Raw genomic sequence first — 24,986 nt, forward strand, 5'->3', positions numbered from 1 at the left:
TGTTTCAGAGTACCTATAGACTTGATTTATCTAGTGCAAATGTTAAACAGTAAGGGGAATGGTAGCGTGAGAAATGTAAGCATGGCGTTCTCTCTCACCCACCTCTGGAAAGCAGCTCATATAAGATAAGTTTTATATGGTGTAAATTACTGCACAAAACTTAAGGCAGTAGAATCACACCCAGGCAATCTCTAGACGTAATTCCCTCCTTCTCACTTAATTCGAAGCAGCTGACAAGTAAATCCACTGCAGCCCAATGAGTTACATCAGAAAATGGTACAAGACAAGAATAAGACTGCGTGAATCATCTGGGAATATTTTGCCCTTCCATTGCTTTATCAAAGAGGTACACAATCTAAAATACAGCACTTAATGCTCTTTTAAGTATGGAAAACCCTTTTATATTCCTGGGGCAATAAGAAGAATCACACAATGCAAACAAGAAGCAATTTAGGCCCTTAACAAGACTATGACTCAGATGTTATCTATTAAAAAAAGTTTGTCACAAATACTTTGTGTGATCAATAATTTTATAACAGAATGTCTGGCAGATGGAAAAGTTCAAAACTTGTTTAATCAGCAACATGCCTGTCTCTCAGGGTTTATCTTCTCAGATATCAACATGGATTTGAGAAGGGTTACATTCGTTCAGTTACTCAGTTTAATGATCAACTCATTGGTCTGCCTCTTCTGAAATGAACAGGAATATATATAGATTAAATTCTTCAACCTAGAATCATCACACAGCTAAAACCATTATTAGGAAAAGCCTTTCCATTCTGAATAACCAAAGAGTATCTGGAACAGAAAACATGAGAACTGTTCTAATCTTTGTATTCATTGCCCCGCTTGCTATTTCAGCTAGAGCTGAGAAGGACTATTCTTCCTTTGACTCTGCTGCACCTCCTGAGACAAAATCAAGATTTGCCATGTTAGATGATGTACGAATCTTAGCCAATGGACTCCTCCAGCTTGGGCATGGTCTTAAAGACTTTGTCCACAAGACAAAGGGGCAAATGAATGACATCTTTCAAAAACTTAACATTTTTGATAAGTCCTTTTACGAGCTCTCACTGCAAACCAGTGAAATCAAAGAAGAAGAAGAACAGCTCAGACAAACTACTGCCAGATTGCAAATCAATAATGAAGAGATAAAGAATCTCTCTCAGGAGATGAATTCAAAGATTGAACACCTCATACAAAACAAAATCCAGCTGCAAGAGAAAGTATGGGGTCTAGAAGATAAAGTCACTAAATTGGCCATTATTCAGCCTACAAAGCAAGAGACAAACGAAATTTCTTCACTCAAAGTAAGTAGACTTGTGAAAGTGCCTGAAATGCAAAGCCAAAGTAAACTGTAATGCTATTTTCAGTATTTCTGCAGTAGGGGAGCGCATGTTTTTCCTGCACCTTCACTGTTGTACTACTGTAGTGTATCTTCAGCAGTAAATCAATGCAATAATCTTAAAAGAATCAGTGTGTCTTCTTCTGACATGCTGTTTATTATACAGTAAAATTCCCCAGTGAAATCAGTGCAAAGAAGGTGAAATGATAAGGCTCTATACTTTTTTCAGTGATTTTTTGCAAATCAGTTTTAAGAAATTCTGTAAGCATAATGACTCCAAGTTTTGCAATCAGGAAAATAATGTGATTACCAAGCCTATAGCTTAGTACTTCATCAGCTCATTGCAAAACAATACACTAAGAACTCTCTGCGCAAGATAAAATAGGAAGTTTAAACCATTAAGCTTTAAAGAAGGATATCTGTAGTACCTATGTGACCTCCAGGACCAAAGAATCTTGTGACTGTCAATAGACTTAACCTGAATACATGCAAGTATGCAGGTGGGTATAATGTTTTCTACCAAAAAAAGAAAGGAAATATTAACTCTACTTTGCAGAAGCATAAAATGGCTAAGCAATTTGTCTGAGATAAATACTGGATATTCAAGTCAGAGCAGAAAGCTGAATCCAGATCTTCCAAATCTCAAGCTAATATCCTAAACACTGGGTATCGTTCCTTTTTGGGGGTCAGTGGCATGTATTTGGTCAGAATCAAGAGCCAACTTCAAAGATTGTAATTGTTCTGAATATAAAAACGAAAGGGAAATAACACACACACACAAAAACCTATGATGCTGCAGGCAGTTTTTCTCAAGGAAATCTGAGTGTTCACTTCAGAGGCAAAGACATCCGCCCCTTTAGAGGAAGAGCAGGCAATCCTAAGGCAAATGAAAGGTAATGTTAAGTGGTGTGTGCCTCTCAAAACTGACCCTGTAGAGTTAGTGAGGCAGGGTCCCTGAAGGCCTCACGCTGCTTCGAAACACAACCTTCCTCCCTCCTTCCCCTGTCCTCAGGCTTTTGTGGAGCAGCAGGACAACCACATTAAGCAACTTCTTAAAATTGTAGAGGATCAGCATGCGCAACTCGACAGACAGCACAATCAAATAATGGAGCTGGAGGATAAGGTACTGTAACTGACTACGTTTCTCTTTTCAGAATCTGTTGTCTCTCACAACACAGGAGGAGCTAATGGCTCAGGCACCAGGTACCTTTTTGGGTGTGAGAGACAGCTGTGCTGCCATGTAGGAAGCTATGGTCAGGGCATAGAATGACTAAGACCACAGCTTTGAACTACTGCCTACCAACACCAGGCAGCTGTATTTTCTGATTGCTAATTTTCTTTCTTTTTCCTCTGATTAGCTATCATATTACTGTTCTTCTATTGGTCTGCTAAGTATCATTATTTTCTGTGTCTTTCTTCTTTTTCTTTTCTATCTCTTTCTTCTTTTTCAATATTCACTCCAATAGGGAATCGTCTTCTGCTAACACGTATAACCATAACTCTGGGTATTATTGACATGATCCTTTCTAATTTTATTCCTAAGAGGAGGTTATGAAAGGAAGAGGCCTTCCACCTTAAGGAATCATAGTTCTGTGTTCTTTAGATGTCAATACTACTTGTCTCAGTGATGTCACCTGAGGAAGTAAGTTAGCTCTCTTTGCCCATTAAGGTGTACCTCATATGAACTGGTCCTTCACTCACCTCATGAAACCTATGTTGTTTGAGCAGTGAAACAGTTAACATAAGGGTAACTGCAACCTACCAGAACAGTCCTAACTGTTCTTATATCGTTAACTGGTTATCTTAAAGGATGAAATGCATAAGAAAAGTTATTCTCCACAATGTATTGTTCAATTTGATGTATGAATCTCATAATTTCAGAGCCGTGGGAAATTAACAGTATGTAATTGTGGTTCTTTTCAGTTAAACCACATAGAGCTCCAGGAGATCACCGAGAATTCCTTTATTGTGGAGCAAACAGAACGAGAGGTCGTCCCCTTCCTTGTGCACAATTCAACCGCTGTAACGTACAAAGTTGACGGTGAGATCATATGCCTCAATTTTGACTACACAGCACATTGTTTTTGCAGTATTCTGTGTGAAAGTTTTGTGTTGGCTTATATATAGTCAAAGACCAAAAGAAAAAGACTCTTATTTTATATACAGCATTGTGGAAAGGAGCTAGATTTCCTGCTTTGGAAACAGTCATCCTCTATATAGCTCGACTGCCAACATATACTTGTCTCTGGTTTGGCATACAGGAACAATGTCCAGCAATGAAATAAATGTGTCCTCAATCTTCAACCTCCATTCATTAATTGTGAACAGGTGCCACGGCAATCCTTTTGCTGCCACTGCTGGCGTTGCTGATGCCTGTCTTGGCCTGCCTCAGCAAGCACAGAGAACATACTTACTTCACATAGGCCAATTACAGAATTTGGAAGTTTTTTTTGTTCGTTTTTTTGTTTGTTTTTTTAAGTGACATTTCTCAACTGCAGTAATGGGAACAACATTTATTGGGAACTTTATGAGAGATGCAAAAATCTATTTGCCAGAGCCCAGTCCTAGGCCTTACAAGTTTTCCAAAATTATCTAATTCAAACCCTGCCTGCCTAACTTAAAAAATATGGGTGGTCCAACCATCCAACCCCAGCTCCTCACAGTACTACCAAGCCCGCAGGAGCCAAGGAGTTTGTCAATTTAATGACATTTATTGTAAAATAAAACGATGACCAGAAAAACTGCTCTAGTGGGTTTTTTTGTTTTTTTTTTGTTTTTTTACAGAAATTCAAGTTACAAAGCTGGATTAAAACTTACCACCTCCAAAACAGGATTTGTAATTGTCTGATGTTTACTTTCCTAGGTGCCGCTCCTGATTGCACTGCTCTCTATAACAGCGGCATACGGTCCAGTGGTATTTACACTATTAAGCCCAATGGCTCAGAAGCTTTCGATGTCTACTGCGAAATGAAATTTGGTAAGGCAGTTGTGCTAGCAATGCTCTAATTTCACATAAACAGTTTCCTATAAACCAAAAAACTGTGTCCCATCCCAAAGCACTCAAAAACTTAGCATGGCTTATGGATCCTCTTGACTTCTATTATTGCTCTGCCTATGCTCTAAACTTCCCTATCGTCTAAAGTCTCCATAACACGGCTTTTATAATGTCCACACCTCTTCTTTATACTGAGGAAAGGACTTTCACTCCTGTGAAACAAATTAAGTATATTAAAAAACCAGGCACCTTTAGGTACAGAGAGTGAAAACAGCAATTATAAATGCCACTATCCTATAACCATGAAGTAACTTTTCTGAATCAAAGCAAATAGTAAATAGCAAACACCTTAGTAAAATTTTGTTCAGATAACATGGATTATTGCTTGAGACTTAGATATACCAAGCTAACCCAAAAAGGTGAGTCTTGGAGACAGGATTCCTCGTAACATATCTGCAGCTCTGTCAAATTTGGGTGAGTTGGTAATTAGTTATCATATGAGTCCAGAATTGTCACAGACTAGCTGATACAGACCAGAAAACACAGCAACTACCTATGTTATATCTTTGTAAGAAACCCATTTGGCTATTTCCTTTGACATTGCCTGGTGAGCACAGTCTGGCCAGCTTGTTGTTCCCCAGTTTTTTCACTGGGCTGTACAGACGCCTAGAGTGCTGTTCTCCGTGCGTCCTCTCCGCCTGCCCTTTCCTGTCCCTTTGCCACAGCTACCCAGAGAGTCGAAGAACACCCTGACGCAAACGCGGCAGGGCAACATGATCCAGTTGGATGCATAAACATAACTGGCATGAGGTTGCCCTCTGCAAAAAGCTCCCTTGGTTACATTTGTTGAAACTGGTTAAACAAGGGTGTCATGACCTGGTCAGAAGAAAGATCCCACTGCAGTCAAGTCCAACATTTTATACCAAGTTTGCAGTTGCATTCCCAGCAATCAAGCACTAACAGTATTGAGAGCCTGATAAACTTGATGTCTGGATCATTTAATTTTTCTTTTTAGCACTTTCCCTTGAAGCCACCTACAATGCAAACCCATTTTCTTCTTCATTGCAATAGACAGTGAACACATATAAGGGCAGGCACAAACTGTGCAGACTAACTTAGCAGGTAGATGAACTCGGTTATGTTCCATCTTGTCTCTGGTAGTTTCAACACTGAAGCCAGGTTTGTGACTTATCTCCCCTTTGCGTTCACAGGCAGTTCTTGGACTGTAATTCAGAACAGAGTGGATGGATCACTAGATTTCAACCAAACCTGGGACACCTACGAACATGGTTTTGGTGATCTCAATGGTAAGACTCCTTTTTTGCTTCTTTACTTTGTATTAGTTACCTTCAGAAGCGGAATCTTCCTAATTAAAGGTGTTCACATAAGAGCAAACAAAACCTGCAATCAGATCTGGATACCTTACCCAATTAGTGGAAGGCGAGAAAGTGCTTATCAGAAAACATAACTCAGTAAAATTTTCAAACACACACCTTTAGATTTGTGTTTAGAAGCTTTGCTAAACCACAGCCAAAATGTTTTAAAGGCTATTTTAATTATGGAGATTTCAGCGATTATAATAGAATACCTCCCAAAAAGCCTTTAAGGTATAATCATAGATGCAAAACCTCACCAAAATACTATTACTACTTTCTCTCAAGCTTCCTGACAAATCTCAAGACAGCCTGAGGCTGAGTGTGCTCCCTTACGCAAACACCTCCTGCTTCCCAGTGCGTGCACGACCAATCGCCTCACCTAGCCAGATAGGGTGAGGAAACACCCACGTTTGCCTGTTAATCATCAACTCCAAAGAATTTTTAGCACCAGGTGCTGGCCAACAGCCTCCCCATCCAGAGCATTTTCCCCATTTTTCTCTTCACAATGGTATGGTTCTACTTCTGTTTAGAAAATGTGTTGTCTTTCTGGGCACAGCATAGATTAAAACTTCACCAATTTGGGCAGCTTAATTTACTACTTTCACCTCTTTTACAATAAAGAGCTGCTGTATCTCAATCTTTCCCCCATTTTGGCACAGTAGCTCCTAACTGAGCTAGACTTTTATCCAGGCAGCTTGTTCATAACAATAATGCTACAATTGCCCCTCGTCTGGTCTCCAGTTTCCCTAAGCTAAACCAACGTGACACCACGCTTCTTCAGCATCAGAAAGATTTCACAAGAGGATCGTATTATTCAGAGGTGTTATTCCCTAGGTACTGCACAGTCCTGTGCTGCACAGTCTAATGTGATAAAATATAACAAGCCACTGCTCCTGATCTGTATACTGCAGGGGTATTTTACTCAACCATCTTGTCTTCTATGGCTTTAAATGCCACCTGGATGTATGGCATTCACATCCAACTGTACTATTTCTACATGAGGTAATTATCTACCATGCACTGACATCAGTGGCAGAGATAACAAGCTACTTAATGAATGAACTCTAGGAAACAATGAAACTAACCATCAGGAATTCTAACAAAAGAAAAATGGTAAAGTTAAATTCACTTTGAACACAAGAGTACCAAAACCTCAGTTTCGTTTTGCAGTTCCTTCCTTAAAAAATAAAACAATTACAATTAGGTTTTATATATGTCATTTGCTTCATTTGCCACACAGTTCCAATTACGCATGTTTAAAATGTCTTGAGCTCCCTCTTTCACAAAAGGTGGGAAAGGTAAGAGAAGCTCCAGTTCATTGGTATTTCTAGCTTTTATTGATCACTTGTGTGCAATTAAAAAGAGGTAAACAAAAAGAATGTATCAGGAGACCTCTGAAAAGATCAACAGTCCCCAAGACTCATATTATTGATTTAATTAAAGCAATTAATAATCCCCTTTAAGTACTATATTTTCAGATGTTTGTGTTCACATGCAGGTTATCTGTAAAAACCAACTTCAATAGCAGTGTGAGCTACGTAAGTTTTTAGGAAGTTTATCACATAGCTCCTTCCCCCACTAACCAACCCTCTGCCTTAGATTCTCCACTGAGGACTTCTGTCTCCAAAACTTCACCTCTGATCTCTCTTGATTCTGACAGCATGCAGCTTATTTGAACACATGCTTTCAAATATTGGTATTTTAAAGGTGAATGAGCTGTGGTATGCGTTGGATATGCAAAAAGTGTGGTAAGCATGTTCAGACTCAGTTCCACATTAATTGCATTTATTTACTATGACTTTGCAGAAGAGTTCTGGCTAGGTCTGAATAAGACCTATTCCATTACTAAACAAGGGGACTACATTTTACGGATTGAGCTGCAGGACTGGAAAGACAATAAACGATACATTGAGTATGCATTCAGCTTGGGAAGCCCCGAAAAGGACTACACCCTCCAGCTTTCACGGATCTCCGGGAACATCCCCAACGCACTGCCTGAACAGACAGAACTGAGGTTCTCGACTATGGACCGTAACATGGACATAGCAAAAGACTTCAACTGTCCAGAAAACTATCTAGGTACCAGTATGCTGGGTACATTAAAATGGTAGTTTCTTTGTTATATGTAGTATTATGCTCTAGTGAGGAGTGACTTATATAAGTCTGACTTTAGAAATGGAAAAGAGAGAACAGCAGCATGTTTCTCCTTGAAAAAGAAGACACAAAATGTTTTTGGCAGAGTTTTTTTTGGCAGATAGAGAGTCCTAAACTGATGAAGCATCATCATTCTATTTTATAGATGGGTAAAACTAAAGCATAGTGAGACTGTGCTAGAAGACTAACATTAGAAATAGAATGAAATACAATTCCATGATGAAATCCTAAGCTATAAATTTCTTTCTTTGAGGCTTGCTCTGGCATGGGAATCCTGGGTCAGAGAGTGTAATCCTTCCTTGCGGAAAAAAAAATAAAGAGAAAGAGAGGAAGGGAGAGAGAGAGAGTGAGTGTGTATGAGTGTGAACTGACTGTTGAATCCATTTTGACCATAAAGCAGAAGTTAAGGATAATGGTAAGTCTGATGGTGAGTTTCCCCTGAAAGGCAGATATTAGCTGTTTGTCAAGTATGTACGCTATAATCATTCTCAAACCAATAGCACAGATGTGAGGCTGAAGTCATATTTCTCCTTAAAGATAATTTGTTTAAGAGATGCCTAATCTATTTGATTTTATGAAGCTTTTACGTTTTTCCAGTTTATAGCAAAAAGCAACCAACCCAAAAAGCAACTAATAATTGAGCCACAGGATATAGAACTGCCCCTCCAGCACCTGTTTCATGCAACAAACATTTTGTGGATGCCATTCTAGGCTTTAACATTATTAACATCTGAATCAATGTTGAGAGTTACTCAGCTCTAGTGACCATATAGCAGGTGGCCAATGAATTTCAAAGTGATAAACTTCTGTTTTTAACATAGAGACTCTGCCAGTCCTTTGCCAGCAGAACTGGGGTTACAATTTAATCTAATGATTAGGGAAATCAGCCAGTAAAAAAGATAATTTGTTTACTAAAGGCTGTCAGCCAGTGTTCTTCATCCTCCTGCAGATGCAGGGATTCAAGAGAACTCTTTGCTCTTGGGAAAAATACCACAAATCAGAAAGCCAGTTGCAGAAGGTCACAGGAAATACAAAAGGGCTGAGTTAACTTCCTAAGTGTCTCGGCTCAGTGGCAGGCTTTGTGTGTGCAGTGCTGTATGCACTGCTGCTTTTGGGCCAGCAGCTATTGTCTGCTTCACTACCTTTGTATGGGCGCTCAAGTTGCAAGTGCAAGTGGGTTTATGCATAAGCAACATTTCATTTGGGTATGCTGAGTAAATGCTACATACAACGGAAAGATTTTTGCTGGAGCTGGCCTACAGATGACTTATTTTGCAAACGCAAGCTTTCTGGTCAGAAACTGAGCACAATCTTTCAGGGTACAACTGACATTAAGTGACACTGCAATATTTTTCTTTAGGAGGCTGGTGGCACAGTGAATGTGAGGAAACAAATCTCAATGGGAAATACGTCACACCAAGGTCAAGAGGAAGACTAGACAGAAGAAAAGGCTTATACTGGAAGCCTAAGAAAGGAAGATACTATTTACTCAAGTCAACCAAAATAATGATCCACCCAACAGATTTAAAAAGTTTTGATTGAATGCTCAACTTGATGTATTTTAATTCAGAACATATACACTGAACATTAAATATAACATGAACTTTTTGATGTAAGAATAACAGGTGCATGTCTAAATCCATGCACACTGTATGTATGGTGTGCTCTCCAATGACATAAACCCTGAGGCATTTGCAGTCTTCTTGCAGTACATTTGGTGAGTATTCTCATTACCTCTACCCCAAATATCAAATTGCTGTTAAGTGTAGCTTTTACCTCCCTGGGATCAAACTCTAATGCCTAGAAATCAGATAGTTTTTCATATATTACATAATATTGCTTGGGGAAAAGTATTTTCAAGCTGTTGCATTTGTTTCTGGGTCGTGTAGGAGGGAACAACCAAAGTGTTTCAATAAACAAAATGGACTGTCAAAATGCTATAGAAAACATTAAGGTATTCATCTGCAGGAAGAAAGAATTTCGTTTTGTAAAGTAACTAATTTGATGTTTGGTTCAGGTTATTGCTGTGGGATGTTTCTATGAGCAAACGAAAAATGTTAATTCCCCATTTTACAATTCTGTGTATTTCTAGCAGTGTAGGTCTAATCTTTTAGATATCATGCTCTGAAGAATAACTTAAAAACTAAGATTACTTACTGAAACTTAAGAACCAAGCTCCAAAGCTTACTGAAATAAATAAGAGATCTTTTCTATTCATTTCAAGGGGATTCAGAGCCATCCCTTTGCTGCCTTTTATTAAACCTCACTGAGGAATTAAACAAAAGACCAAGTGGGCACACAACAAATTGCCTTTCAAATAGAGAATTGAGGTTGAGTTACCTGCACTTCTGAGGCAACTCCAATGGATTGAGTGGTACCATTCAACCTCTCCTGTATGAAAAGGCTATACGACAGTGTTAGTCTTGCTCCTAAGAACATTTACACATTTGTTTAACTTTATTCAGCTGCAGAATCCTGCAAGATAGTAGGACTGCTGACATATTTGTGGATGGCCAGCTGTGGAAGTTTTTACTGACAAAGACCCTAATTCTGCAGTTATATTGAGTCACATTGACTTATATCATCTTATCTAAACCTTGTATAGCGTGGATTTTGTATCTCAACATTTGTAACCATATAGAAAAGGTTTTTAAATTGTAATGTGTCAGAGTGAAACAAGTGTAAATAGACTGTGCTAATTACAGAGAAATTGCACAAGTACTTTACTTCTCATGGATTTATTGCAAAGAAGAGATCACATAGCGCTGCTTATTGTACTGGTGTACTGTAACCTTTGATTACCTGTCTAACATCTACCAAAAAAAAAACCACACACACACCAATAAACTACACTTCTCAAAAGACATGGGATATGGAACTTGAGTAAAGTGTCTTGTAAGATTTGGTTTCTAAAAACATGGTTTGTATTTATCTAACTTGTACAATAAAAAGTAGCATTTTTGATAAGTCAGCGAAACTACTCAACACAGGAAGACAGTTCCTCTCAGACATGTATTGTCTTGAAAGATACTGTGAAAAAGTTTTAAATAAGTAGAGGAAAATAAAGAAAAGAAATCTGCTCCCTGCCTGGTCTTAGTTAAAAAAAAAAAGTTATTGTCTTTTGAAATATTTTAAAATAATATTTGTATCTTCCAGATCCTCAGAGCATTTTTTTTAATGCACTGTAAACTAAGAAATTGCATTTAAATCAAAACAGAAATATGAATGAAGGGATTATGTGTTTTCTGTGCTTTTTATTCCCTACTGGAAAGAAAATAGTTAAGTCAGTGAAAGTGTCGGAAAGTAGTAAAACTGGCAAGTGAAATCACAGAGCTTCGGTATTTCAGCTATGATGAACTATCCTAGTGAATACAGGCAAACCACACAGCTCTAACTGAGATGGGTAAAACCAATACCTCAGAGGGCGTACCCAGAACAGCAGTAGATTGGCTTTCTTTAATTTGTTATTTTGTTTCTGGCCAATAAAATATTCCCCCAAGAGCCCTGTATTTCCCCTTTAGAGTCCAAAACTTCCAAGATTTTCTACAGTGAGCCAGATGTAATTGTCTGGAGCCTCTGGCTCCAGAACTTACCTCCCTTCAGCCAAACCAGTCACTCTTGCCAGAAGAGAGAGAAACTGAACTGAAATGGCCTGAAATGACCTCTTTATTCCCCAAACCCTCCACTCCAACATAAATCCAGATCCAGGGTTTTTTCAATACGACTTCATACTGAGTCTATATGGGAAGAATGATGACTTCATCATATAGACAAAGAAAAAACTTCTACATAAAACTGGAAAGAATGCAACTAAATTTCACCTTGAAATTCAGGAAATGAAGAAACCTCCCTCACGCGTTCCTGTTCACAGCCAAGCTTTATGCAAATATGTTCTTCCCTCCGTATCTGTGTATTTTTGCTATGTCAGTCTAGACCTTTTTTGTGTCTCTGGCACAGCAGATCTACTGATGCAGCAAGTTTTGCAACAAACCAGATGATAAGGTAGGAATCTCTAGCTGCCAATCTTGAGCACTAAAATGTGAAATGTACTTCAAAACTCTAACCTGTACGTGGTATTCGGAATGTAGACATCCCTGGCAGGAAACTCCAGGATTTCTCTTGTAGGTCTAACTCTGCTGTCTGGGTAAAGTTTGACTTGAAGCAACTCTGGAGTTAGACAGTAATGGGGATTCTCTGGAGCTGGAGATATGTCTATCTTTAGTTGAGCTGTAAGAAGCAAATGGTTTTATTACAGTAAACAGATGATAAATATAAATCAATAAGCATCAAGAAGCCAATCATACACATATAAAAAGGCAATAGTTGGCATGGATTAGTTCTGTAGGAAAGGGCTGGGGACAACAGTGATGACAAGCCAATGTTCAGAAGAGAGCCACAACTGTTCTTGAATATATTAATAAACAAGGTCTTAGAAGGAGAATCATATCCAGTTTAGAGCACCATGCTTGAAGAAAAACAAGGACAAGATAGGAGAACTCCAGTAAAGAGTAACAAAACCACAAGCAGTTTAAAAATCACAACTCTGAGGAAGGGCTGAAAAAACTGAGGTTGGTTACTCTAAAAAGCAGAGGTGAGTAAGAAAGAATTAATAACAGTTTTCAAACATTTGAAAGGTTGCAATAACTTCCCTGAGGGCATGACAGACCATAATCAGATTAATTTGCAGCAAGATAATTTTGGAAAGTTTTCTTAATACCTAACCTCACTACCAGGACAGCTGACAGCTGGGAGAGAGGATCTAAGGAAGCGGTAGATTTGCTGTCATTGGAGATTTTTAAGAACAGGTTATGTAAATATTGTCAGAATAGCAGAGGTCAGGGACTGGTGATGTTTCAATGCCGGCATGCCAGTTGTATTTTTCTTTCTCAAACAAAGGTGTAGCCTGGTCCTACTAACCAAGTGGGAGCCAGGAGAAAGACCTCCTCTCAGCAGGGAGGTGATGCTTTATTCACTGAACAGAGGCTCCTCAGCCCCTGCTGGATTTAGGCCTTCAGGGTCTGCATCCTCTTCTCTCATGGATGCTGCTCCCAATTTGACGGGAGCTGCATGTGTGCGCATGCCAGTTAAAACCTGCCAAAATGCCATCTTTCATGCTTGTGGTCTAGCAGAGGTTGCTCTTGATGACTTCTTAGGGCTATTTTCTGCTGTCCCTAAGAACTGGGTGGGAATTGGGAAGGACTAACAAACACCCTTCACACATGCAAACCAAAAACATCTCATTCAATACCTGTAATAGGCCTCAGTCTCCGTAACACTGATGATGGCCTTCTCATATCTGCAAGAAACTTGTACAAATCTTCATCACTCAGGCGATCACCCTCCTGTTGATTGTTGAGGAAAAATGATTAAGTACACTACCCTTCAGGAGAGTGAGACTATGAATAAACCATCTAATACTACATTCTCTTTTCTCTGACATCAAAATGTACCTTCCCAGAACAAGAAGGTGCTAACATTAACATGTTAAATTACAGTTAATTTCTCCATCCTTTTTCCTTTCTTTTTTCCTTATAAATCATGATGACACCTGTAGGAACTTTTCATTGAAAACCTTTTTTCTCTCCATCAATATTATCTTTTTCAAATCTGAGAATAGTTGTTAAAAGATTTCCCCCAAATATCCAATTTTCAGTAAGTGTAACAGTTTGAAAAAAAAAATCTGTCATTCAGATGGTGATTCCTCCTTCCTTCTCCCCTGTCTTTTCTTTGGCATGAGTATAAAAGATTTTTGCTTTTTAGGTGGAGTGCTAAGAAAAGCTGAGAACTGGAAGGAGTTTGTGTTGCCAGTTTTCCTTATGCCACTTTCTAACAGCTCAGAGCTTCCTTAATTTTAATCTTGGAAACATTATAGAAAATGTTACTCTGCCACCTTCTAACTGTCCAAAAGCAGAAGATATCTGGTAAAAAAGGTAAAAAACAAAACAAAACAAAACCGCACAGTATGAAAAAAGAAGCAAACGGAAAGAAAAAACCTGGACAGGATCCAGTTAATTTTATTCAGTGAGAGAAATCACTAAAAACAGAGCTTATCCAGCTTTCAATATAAAGAAACCAAATCCTCATATTCCTAATGATCAAAAGTTGGTCCAAAAATATCAACAGTCTTGTTGTGTACTATTAAATCCCTGTTATATACAAAGGTGACATTCAAATAACAATTCTTCCTTAACCAGATGTGGCATTAAGCAAACCTTGGCAAACATAAATGAACTGAAATCATTTTGTAAACTTACAGTACCTGTTTAAAGAAGTTTGTCACTGTCAGAGTAGCTGGTCTGAAACTGGTCAAATTGCACGCTTCATCCCCACTAGTGGTTCTTTCTAATGAACGCCTCCCGACAATACTGGAATTCCGTCTCTCTGACCAAGATCCTTTACGTTCTTAAAAAAAAAAAAGGGGGGGGGGAGTATAAAAGGAAAGAAAAACAATTGTCCAAGAGCCTACATTTGCTCCAGGCAAGATTTTTTACACAAGAAGGTAACTGCTGCATTTGCAAATTATGCAATAAGCATGATAGAAGAGGTGGTTATGCTAAGACAATCACACTCCTGAGGCATCAGGAAGCTATGAAGCACAGCTGACTACTTCTGCTCCTCTCATAGCAACCTCACCCCAGTGCCTTACTGCTATTATAAAAGTCTTTATTGTGTGGAGATTTATGTATTTCTCTTGCTCTGAAAGATGATGAAGTTGGCAGTTTTGGGGATGCTGAAGAGCAGTTTCAGTTGAGCTGTGTGGTTCACAAAGATTAATCCACTCCTTTGGAAAAATGTTCATCAGCCTGTAACACACTCTCAGTCTTTGCAGCTTGGTTTTAAATAATATAACAGATGGTTTGCTTGTAAAATCCTTGAAAGATAAATCCATTTGTTATTATGGACTTTTCTGTTTTATTTCAACCATGACCCAAGACTATCGGAAGGCCTAGGGCAGGGGGGAAAAAGCAATAAAAGGAGTAATGGCAGATATAGGGCATGAAAGGCTCCTACAGACTTCAGCAGACCCTGGATTGGGTACACATTCCCTTACACAGATGCCAGATACCATACCTCCTGTGCCAACTTCTACTTCTGTGGAATCTCTTTCCAGACTTCCAGCGCTGCTCACAATGTTCATTAAATGAATGGCTGTCCAGGCAAAAGGCATTCGATACTTGCCTAGTCTTTGGCAAAACTGTTCTGCCTGGCATTTCAGTTTTTCCAACTTCTCCTTATTCTGTAAACAAAAGGTTAAACACAGCATATTTAAACAAGAGGAACAGAAATAAAAGTTTCCTCTCCTCGAAACCATGTGGATACTTTGCATGCACTGACTAATAATAGCATCTTTTCTAACTTATGACCTCATAACAATGACTGCGTTTCAACAGCACCTTCTAGAGGAGAATTCCCAAGTGTTAGGCAAACAGACTTCAGCTTCACAAAACTGCCATCAGGCTGATAAGTACCAGATGTAGAATAACCTGACAGTCAAAGCAGCTGACTTCATGCTTTTAAGCTTCCTGGAAGAGTCTGTTAAATCCCAGTGAGTTCATCTGACCCCACCGCCCTTTCAAGAAAATTTGCATAACCCTTCATGAAGTCTGAAATGGCCTTTCTTACTGTCATTTCAGACCACTGGAGCACCTGCTGCATGGAGTTGTATGGGAAGCAGAAAACACTCCTCAGATAAACAGTACCAAACTCATTTTATCAAGAAAAAAGGGATAGGAAGGGACTTATGCCTGGTTCAGTGTTTTAAATAGCAAGGTTTTGTTTCAGAAAGGTCCCTACGTACACACCAAGCCCTTAGAAGTCCATACAGAGGGCCCTAAAAAGCAACAGAGAGAACTCTGTTGCTCACATTCTTCTAGTTCAGAATATGCTTACACACCACGCTGGGAAGGAAACTTTGCATAATCACCTCTTCACCTACATTCCCAAGCGTCCTGCAAAGCCAATCCCAAAATTTCATCTAGGCTCACTGTCACCTTACCTATCACAGGAAATGCAGTTCTGCATTTCTGTTATCTAAATGCCTCAAGTGAAAGATATCCATTTTTCGTACTGGAATACAGTGTATTGTGGTGCACTGATACAGGGACAGAGCTAGAAAAAGAACATTAACTTATACAGATAAAACTACAGTAGAACTTAGGAAGGCAGAAGTTGGATACAGCTTGACTGGAATTAACAAATGAACATCCCAGCCCCTTTGAAAAAAGCATATTGAAAAGCCTGCTTATCAGAAAAAGGGTGGACATCTCTGTTTTGCACTGCATCGAGACCTCACTATTACCTTTCAATTTTCACTCATCCCAACGGTGCAGGAATTTAGGAATGATTTCCAAAGCTCATAAACACTGTTTTGCACTCTACATACCCAAGATTTCCTTTGTAAGCCAATCTCTCCACATCTTATAAACCAAAGTTGTATAAGAACATATTGAGCTCAATTAGATATTTCTCCTTCCGAGTGATAATTAATAATAAAATTGGAGATTTGCTATTCTATAACCACTGCTGATATGGAGAAAGCACTTCAGAAAAACAAATAGTAGCCTGTGGAAGAAAACATCAAGGAAAGGCCACAGTATAGGTCCCTCTGAATTCTGCAGGTGCTACCTGCATTCCTGCTTGCTCCTGAACCTACCCAAACTTATGATTCCCCTCCAGACTCTGATAGTCTTCAACTACCAGCCAGCCCCCAACTGCAGGGGATGCAGGGAAAAGGAAAGCATTCTGTGCAGCAAAACCTCTGCTTTTAGTCCTCAGCAAGGGCTTTAATAGCAAGAAGATCGGCTGCATTTAAACATGTGAGGGAAAGACAAAGGTTCAGTCAAACTGGGGGAGGTCCATACCATCCACTGCTCTGTAGAGCTCAATGCCCAAACTATTGAAAGTCAAGAACTAAAGGGATATGGTTAATTAAAAAACAAACCACTGATGTGTACAATTTTAAATGTACCTTTGCTACATAAAACAAGAGTTAAAGGATCCTCTGCTCAATGGGCTGTTTTGCACATGTTACCAAGTGATATGATTAAGGATAGCTTTTTCCTGCTGTTGAGTATGGTCCTTCTTTATAAAATTAGGAAGAAGAAAAAAACAGAGAAAATAGTAGAAAAAAAGAACTGGAAATGCACCACACTTCACAATTAGACCTGATGGACACTCTCCTGTTAAGGCATTTCATCTGTTTTACAACCCTTCTAGAACGTGACAGGGGCACTGTGACAGACTTAAGCTGCAGATGCAACGGACAAGCTGAAATTTTACTGCAAATATACATCAAAGGCTGCTTCGACTTGACCCAGCTGTAAGTGCACAGCCGATCCTCTAGGACAGGGAATTCCAGATGACTGAGCTTGATGCTAACCACACATCTCCCTTGGCAGCTACAAAAACTGATGACCTTTAACTACTCCACCCTAACAAGGCATCAAGTTTGAAGCGTCTTTGACTCTTCTTAGGCCTTTAGAATTTGACTAGATTCTTGAGTATAAAATGGACCATTTTAACAGGAACAATATCAATGGTGGCAAAGTGCAAAGTGAAAGAAAATAACATCAATGTGTATAATTTGTCAACGACAAAATGCCTCAGAGCGCTCATAGATTTAATCAGAACATCTACAAATTCTTACCTTTGCTGCATCAGATTCTTTAAAAATCATGTAAGGCTCTGCGCACTCCCCAATATCTCCCTGCTGTAATACTTTTTCTAGCTGAGAAGGGAAAATGAACCATTATGAGGAAACGTAACTAGCAGAGATGGTTAAATTAAATAAACACTAGGCAGCAACAACCTTCTTCCAAAAGACCTGAAGCTTGCTGTTCCTTTGTTAAGTCAGAGAACAAGCACTACATTCAAGTTGTTAGAGGCAGCAAGTTCCCAAATCTTCAGCTATAACTGAATCACAAGTGTAAAATACAGGTGCAAAGGGAACGTATACCACTTCACTTTGGTGTGTTATGTTCTAGAGCCACTTTTGGCACATGTTTAAGGGCTTAAAGACAGCTTACGCTAACTGTCTTCAGCAGCATCATTTTCAGAATTCTGTTCTGATTCCTGTTCTGTACTGACTACTGTGTACTCACTCAGCTGGGTTCAGCAAAAGCAAACACTATTTTAAAACAGTCTATTTTCAAATCAAATAATGGAAATTTATTTTAAAAAATTAATAGCTGAACAGTAGATGCTTGCTACCAAAGTCTCAGTGTAAGTCAATAAACTGCTGAACACAGCTTTTGACAGAAATGCCCTCCCTATCGCATACGTAAAACCTGTTTTCTTCATTTTAAATTATCCAGTTGGTTAAACTGAATAACTGATAAATTAACCAGATACTAAACAACCAGGAAACCTCACTTTTATGCAAAGATTGAAATAGAAAATTAAACTAACAAGGAGTAACAGCAGCTAGTTTTAAAATCCTGGACAGCATGCAGATAAGAGTTAATCCAGTCAATTCATTAACTGCAAACACAAGCTGCTAACAAATCAGCTAATTTGCAGACCAAAATTCAATCTGAAAGCTTTCATTTTATGTATCAGTACAATTTAAAAACTCTTATATAACCAACATTTAAAATGTGCACAAGTAACTTCAATCCAATTTGACAAAGGCAAAAAGGAAATGTAGTAAATACGCAGTATTTAGTAAACAAGAAGTGTGTTCTGTTGCATTTGCTAACATGAAATTTTAAAATTAAGAATTTATATTTAAAATATATATTCACAGCATAATATATGTAGGTGTAGTATAACATGCTTGCAAGCAAACAGAATTCATTTCATTGTAGCAGGTTATTAGTTGTAACACTTTGTAACAATTATCAACATTATTCAGCTTAGTTTAGGCCGACAACTAATGTACAAATAGTAAACAACATTAAAATCTAAATCATGTTGATTCAAAACAGAAGTAACTCAAACTTCTCCTCTTATTTTTATATCGTGCCTAAAATTAGTGACTGAATTTCTTTTAAACATCACTCTAAGTTGGTGCTGTACCATTACAAAGGAAAATCCCTACCAAAGAGCTTAAAGTCTAAAAAAGGAGTGATATAGAGCACAAGAACAAAGTTACAGTTATATGCCAACAAAAAAAGTGAAAACACAACTAAGGGAGGAAAACTTAATTACTCTGTATTACCAAAAATTGCTGGTGCATCACCTACTTAGACCAGACTTAGAATACTTTTTCCGCACAGTATGTTTTGGTAAGGAACTCATGCGTTACTTCTAAAGGCCAATTAAGCATTTCCAATAATATCTGTTCTTGAAAATCTGACTCACAGCGAACATTTAGGCATCTAAATATGCAGATGGATGCCTGCAGTCTCTTCATTAGTTATGGATCTCACCCACTTAGCATTTTTAATTCTTGAAGGCATTCGAAAATCTGGCTTAAGCGTGTAAACCATTTTTAAAAGGAGATTCTGATCAATATATATTTTTTAAATCATTCACTTATCTATCATCTTAAGGAGTCACCCCACAGCTTCCCCTGAAAACCAAACAGGACACCAAGGTCAGACCTTAGAAAGCTGCTACATACCAAGCAAACCTTTGAGCTCTTTTTCAGTTTTTCAACAATAAAACAATGTATACTTCCACTAAACTGTTTCCGTTACAAAGGAACTTAATGTACCAAGTGAGAATATTTAAAATGAAACAAATTTTGTGGTTCTGATGTTTACACTTTTGAGCACAGAATTCAGCTCACTAAGATTAAATTTGAGTCAGCTAGTCATCCATACTTGGCTTTATTTTATTTTATTTTAAATAAACAACAAGAGATGAAGATAATTCAAATTCCTCCAGCATTTCTTACCTTTATTACCAGAAAGACATCTTGAGAGGGATAAGTGATGGAAAAGATGGCAGATCTGGCCAGTGTGGATATAGCAGCAGGAGGTACATGTGGACGAAGCATTCCTTTCATTTGTTCAGAGTTTAAATCAAAGTAGAAATTTTCTGAAATCTGAGGAAGAAGTTGGGTACCTTCAAGTGTTAGCTATGCTTTCTATTTTTGGTCAACTCCTTACAAACATAACAGACAATTTCAAAACACAAGGAAAAACCCAGAGACAACGCCTCCTTTCAAATCCATGCATAAAAAGAAAAAAGGGGGGGGGGGGAATTTTCATTATTTAAAGAAAAAGCAGGATTGTGGGGAAGAGAAAGGAAAGAAAACAAGGGAACGGGACTAAACAATATACACTTATAAAGCTTCCTCCACTTTCCAGTAGTTTCAATCACAGGACCAGGAATTATAATTGCTATCTGAATTGAAAATATCCCAAAACACACCCAAATAGAAGATCACCTTTAAGATCATTTGCAAAAAAAAAAAAAAATCTTGAAGGAGAGTAAGCTTTCTGTGCTGAAACATCAAATCCTCTACTGTATCAAGGTTTCAAAGCCAAATCGAATTAAGGGCTGGTTATCAACACCAGAGGTCACTAAAGAACTGACTACACAAGAGGAAAAAAATGGAGTAATGAGATGATAAAATTGTCTTATGAAATGTGATTTAAATATTAAACAAAGTTCACATAATATTCCACATACTTTCACCTGCATAACTGAAAACTCAATGCATTAGATTCAAGTCTTAAAGAGATAAATGTCATATTTTTAACATTTTTCTCTCTACTACTCCTACTATCTTGAATTAGGAAAACTAAAAGACTCTTCAAATATTAAATACAGAACATAAACAGGGAAATTAATGTATTTTGCTTTTCCTTTAACTTAATCCTGAAGAGATTGCTCAGTTTTGTTTTGATTTTAAGCAAGTATAACCTTCTTGTGCATTAACAAAAAGTTACTTGGACACATACCGCGATAGGCCAATGCTGAATTACAAGAGAAGGAAAAAAATCATAAAAATATAAATAAAAAGTTTCAGTTATTTAAGTTAAATTCTGTCTGAGGGGGAAACTTTTGAAGCTAAGAATGGACAATATAAATATTCTGATTTCAGGTGCTCACATAAATAATATTTTTAGGAAATTGGTTATGTTTCAGCTGAGGTGTTACTAAGCAGGAGGACATACAAGAACATTTAGGGAAGAAGGAAAGATGAGTGATGCTAGAACTGCAAATGCTTTCACGTGGGTTACAGCCAGCAGACCCATGAAATGTTTTCATCATTCTTCCAACCACTAGTATGCCACTGTCCTCATACAGGATTGTTTTGGGAATTAATCCCTCCCCTCCCTTTTCTTTTTAATATAGATTTGTAATGCTGGCATGGAAATGGCACCACACTAGTCATTAAAAAAAAACAAGAATCACCTACCTTTTTCTTTTCCTTAACATCATACAAAGCCAAACTTGCAAAAATGGGCTCAATTTCTATTTCGAATCTTGAAAGAAAGAAACACATACATCAGTAGACTTTCATTTTGTAAAAAATAATAATTTAAAAAAAAATCCTTCCTGGGTAAGGTGATGCCTACTACTACTGTTAAGCTGAGATATCATGAATAGTTGAGCTAACCTAAGGAGTTGTTCCTGCTGAAAAGGGAGATTAAAGGGAAGTAAATTATTAATTGGGATAGCTGGACCACTTTAGCTTCTCTGAGAGGAAAGGACTAACTACATTAAGAAGCTGTCCTGTGTGCTAATTTACAACGCTGACCTGTTGGTATGGCTAAACGGCTCCTCTAAGCATTGCTGACCATGAGGTTCCTTTCTCTGGATAGTCAGGGACACTTACTCTGGAATTCTCCAACGTTTTCTTTTTTTTGGTCAGATAACACCAATATGTCAAAACCTGTCTCAGAAAGGTATCACTTTAAATTTAGAGTAACTTTTATCAGGGAAGTTTTTCACATAACACAAGACATCACAGAGTTCAACGGATATAGCATTTATCCCAGAGAGTCTTGAAAACTAGGCCTTTCTGTCAGTGTCACTGTATCGCTGGCCTAATAACACTCAAGCATTTATGCTACCTGAAACAGTTACAAAAGAAAATGCTAACTCACCTAATAGAGTTAAGCTTACGGTTAATTCACCTGGGGTGTCAAGGAAAGAAAAAAACCTTCAAAATCTGCCCCTCTATCAGACTGAGCACAAACTGCAACTCCTTTCTCCTGTCTGAACAGGCTCCCCATGAAACTAATGTCTAACCTGCGGTGAGATCTCCCACTACCTAGGATGCATACGTAAGTCTGAGCTGTTCAGTCTAGAACTATTTCTATCAGCGAGGAGAACGATATGCAGGAGAACAGGTATTTTTTCTAGGTTTGCGACACAGATGAAATTAACTGGACAAAGACATCTTAGCACTACAGTAGGCTTTCTAATTTACCCACATTTCTCCCCAAACTGAAAAATCCCTGGGGAAGAGACTAGATACTTCTGTTTGTGCCATTAAGATAGCCCAACCTTGCATGCTATTAAAATTATAAACAGAATTTCAGAGATTACTGTGGTACACATACAAACATGTATTTGGGCTGATTTGCTATAAATTTATGGCTAGCAAGAGATACTAAAATAGCAGAAATCACTAATTTCTAGCATTAAACTTATTTATGCTAAGGATACCATTCTTTGGAGGGGAAGGTCCACTGCTACTGCATATTATGTTGTTCCAGTTCATAAAAGGCTGCAAAATCAGTTCATCTCTATGGCTATATTAGGTCCTGGAGTGCTCTACCAGCAGGAGATACGTCCTACACATATATCTCAGTTATGAGCCGCAATCTAGTCTAACTGGAGCTCTCTAATAAGAAGGGTTGACCTAACTGAGGACACAGAAGATGAATACAGCAGTGTGGAAAATCAGTTTTGTACTTTATTTCTCCAAGGGAATAACAGTAAAATTTTACCTTGTGTTATTAGAGAAGAGTTATAGGCAATGAACCAGCTGCAGGTAACCCTATATTCAGGAGCTCCACTTCATTAAACTTGTTTAACAGGTTTCTATTCTTCCAGTTAACGCTTGCTAAGTATATAAAGTCTTCACTCTTAAAGGGACACAGTCAAGGTTGTTGAGCCTAAACTTTGGCAAACCTTCACTGTCTTAGTTGTAAAGTATTGTCTTATGTTAGTCTTACGTTTTAAGGCTTAAAAAATTTTTATTCTTCACCCCTCACCTCCCTTGCCTTAAAACATCCTTGTTACTGAGCCAAACACAAATGAAAGACCAATTGCAGCGCCCTGTACAAACACACTGAAGCGTGCATGCTAGTATTGTGGGAGAGTTACAGCCATAGACTGACTGAAAATGAATAAACAGAAAAGCAAAGGAAGGTGAATACTTTCTATATTACATTAGTACAAATAAAGTCTCAAAGAGAAAACTGTCTGATGCACGTTGCACAGTACTCCGTAACTTCTACTTTGTAGAACTAACCTCTAAGCCTATGACCAACCAAAGGCGCATCCTTTTAAATGAGAGGGCAGTAAACAAAGTAGTAGAGTTATTCCAGATGCATGTGGCTATAACAGCCGATTTAAGCTCTCTTCGGTAATGCAGCTGTCTGTTAGATTGATACTTACTTAAGAGACAAACATTTCACCAGGAGTCTCTGGCCAAAATGTTCTTTGGGTACTTCAGGAACACTAAGTCGTTCTATAGGCTCCTCCTGAAATTTGTCACACAAACAGTAATTTAAAGACATGACATTTCTACAAACCACTAATACCACTGAGAAACAAACGCATCTCTCACTTTTTTTCTACTAAGACACTAGCACCAATTTAATCCAAGGCTTACCAGTGTGTTGCATTCACCAGCAACTATAAGTGTGCTAAATTAAATCCCCTTAATGTTATCTACATTTCAGAGGATTGGATAACTGTAAATGAAAACAAGTCTTCAGAAAATAGTATCTACGGCAAGAGAACACGCTGAACAGCGTGAGACTCCGGCAAATTTGCTAAGGTTTTCAAGAAAATTAAACATAGGTGATGTTAACTCCTTTAGTTACCTGGCAGACTGACAAATTTCACGTTCCCTATATCCTCCACTTTTTTTAATCCCACTCATATACATACAAAAATACCTCATCCGGTGCTGGATGTAGTGCAAAAAGCTCCTTATGCCTACTGGACTTCCTCTGATCTTCATTGTGGTGGTCAATCTCTTCATTTGGGGTTCGGTCCAGTAGGTTTGGTAGAAGGGCATCTGGAAGGGAGTTCTTCAGATCAAAAATACTGCATGCCCAGCTGCCCCGGGGAGTATCGTCAATTGACATTGAACGCCGTTTAAGGTCATCCTGAGATTCAACAAATTAAAAGCAACTTACAAAGGGAAAGGGACTGCACTTCTAAAATGTGACTATAAATTAGGTTTTATGTAGCAAGGTTTTAAAGGCACATTACTTGTTCATCCTGGTAACTGTTGCCATCTGGAGCTTCATCAGACTCAAAGATCTGCTTAGGGAGCCCCTTTTGCCTCTCCTTCTGTTTGTCTAAGGTGTTGGGATTAAATCCTGTTCCTAGTTTGTGGTATCTGAAAAGAAAATATTTCAAGTGCATGTTAGCATCCTTCTTGACTCCCAACCCTGGAGGCAGAAGTACAGAACAAAGCAAGGACTATCAGGGTGGTTCATCTTAAAGCATAAACTGTTCTCTGCAAAGTATTTGCAGTCACCTTCCACCGTACCTGGGTAATAGTGTAACAACGAGTAGCCCAGAACTGCAGCGTGACTCTGTTCAACTATAAAGCAATGCTGAGTGATGTCAAAAGAAGTATTATCAAGGCCCAGTTAAGGCAGTCATTAAATGTGGCAACTGTGATGCCAAGCTTAAAACAGGCCAATAACATGGGGATAGAAGGTCAGTGGGTTCTGCTGGAGCAAGAATTAAGTAGAGGCAGAAAACATTAATATCTTGAAAACCACAATGCCAACTTCAGGTGCGACTGTATGAAGTGCTGAGCACTTTTGGAAAACACTGACTGTCAAAGCCCCATTAAAATTTTCCCAGAGCACCTTAATCTGCAGAAGGACTTGGCCCTTCAGAGCGTTCTAGGGCTTAAGAGTGCTTGCTAGTAAACAGTCTGTCTAGTGTTGCTGACGAGATCAGATCTCTTTGAGTCACATATTTTTGGGAACCCAAATGGCACTATGTTTATATTTACATGCAC

The 24,986-nt window shown here is 38.4% G+C and overlaps 2 protein-coding genes across 19 annotated transcripts in view; one reads left to right on the plus strand and one right to left on the minus strand.

Moving 5' to 3' along the window:
* DOCK7 (dedicator of cytokinesis 7) overlaps nt 1–24,986 on the minus strand; it is a 110,569-nt gene that overhangs the window by 57,024 nt on the left and 28,559 nt on the right. For all 17 annotated transcript variants that reach the window (XM_068953404.1, XM_068953408.1, XM_068953407.1 and 14 more), the window contains exons 5-14: nt 24,221–24,350; nt 23,902–24,114; nt 23,396–23,481; nt 21,183–21,249; nt 19,710–19,859; nt 17,517–17,597; nt 14,942–15,107; nt 14,130–14,272; nt 13,119–13,212; nt 11,935–12,097 (exon numbers count right to left, since the gene is read on the minus strand). In XM_068953404.1, coding sequence (XP_068809505.1) covers nt 11,935–12,097; nt 13,119–13,212; nt 14,130–14,272; nt 14,942–15,107; nt 17,517–17,597; nt 19,710–19,859; nt 21,183–21,249; nt 23,396–23,481; nt 23,902–24,114; nt 24,221–24,350 — 1,293 coding nt within the window. The remainder of the gene's footprint in view (nt 1–11,934; nt 12,098–13,118; nt 13,213–14,129; nt 14,273–14,941; nt 15,108–17,516; nt 17,598–19,709; nt 19,860–21,182; nt 21,250–23,395; nt 23,482–23,901; nt 24,115–24,220; nt 24,351–24,986) is intronic.
* On the plus strand, nt 605–10,950 carry ANGPTL3 (angiopoietin like 3). Of its 2 annotated transcripts, XM_009688614.2 has the most exons (7): nt 605–1,310; nt 2,358–2,468; nt 3,269–3,386; nt 4,209–4,322; nt 5,552–5,647; nt 7,523–7,795; nt 9,231–10,950. In XM_009688614.2, the coding sequence occupies exons 1-7, from the start codon at nt 813–815 to the stop codon at nt 9,410–9,412; spliced, it is 1,392 nt and encodes a 463-aa protein (XP_009686909.2). In that variant the 5' UTR covers nt 605–812; the 3' UTR covers nt 9,413–10,950. The 2 variants fall into 2 exon arrangements, with proteins under 2 accessions (XP_009686909.2, XP_009686918.2); XM_009688623.2 differs by lacking the exon at nt 2,358–2,468 and having other exon boundaries at nt 686–1,310.

Source organism: Struthio camelus, chromosome 8 (assembly GCF_040807025.1).
Source record: "Struthio camelus isolate bStrCam1 chromosome 8, bStrCam1.hap1, whole genome shotgun sequence".
In the NCBI taxonomy this organism is placed as follows: Eukaryota; Metazoa; Chordata; class Aves; order Struthioniformes; family Struthionidae; genus Struthio; species Struthio camelus.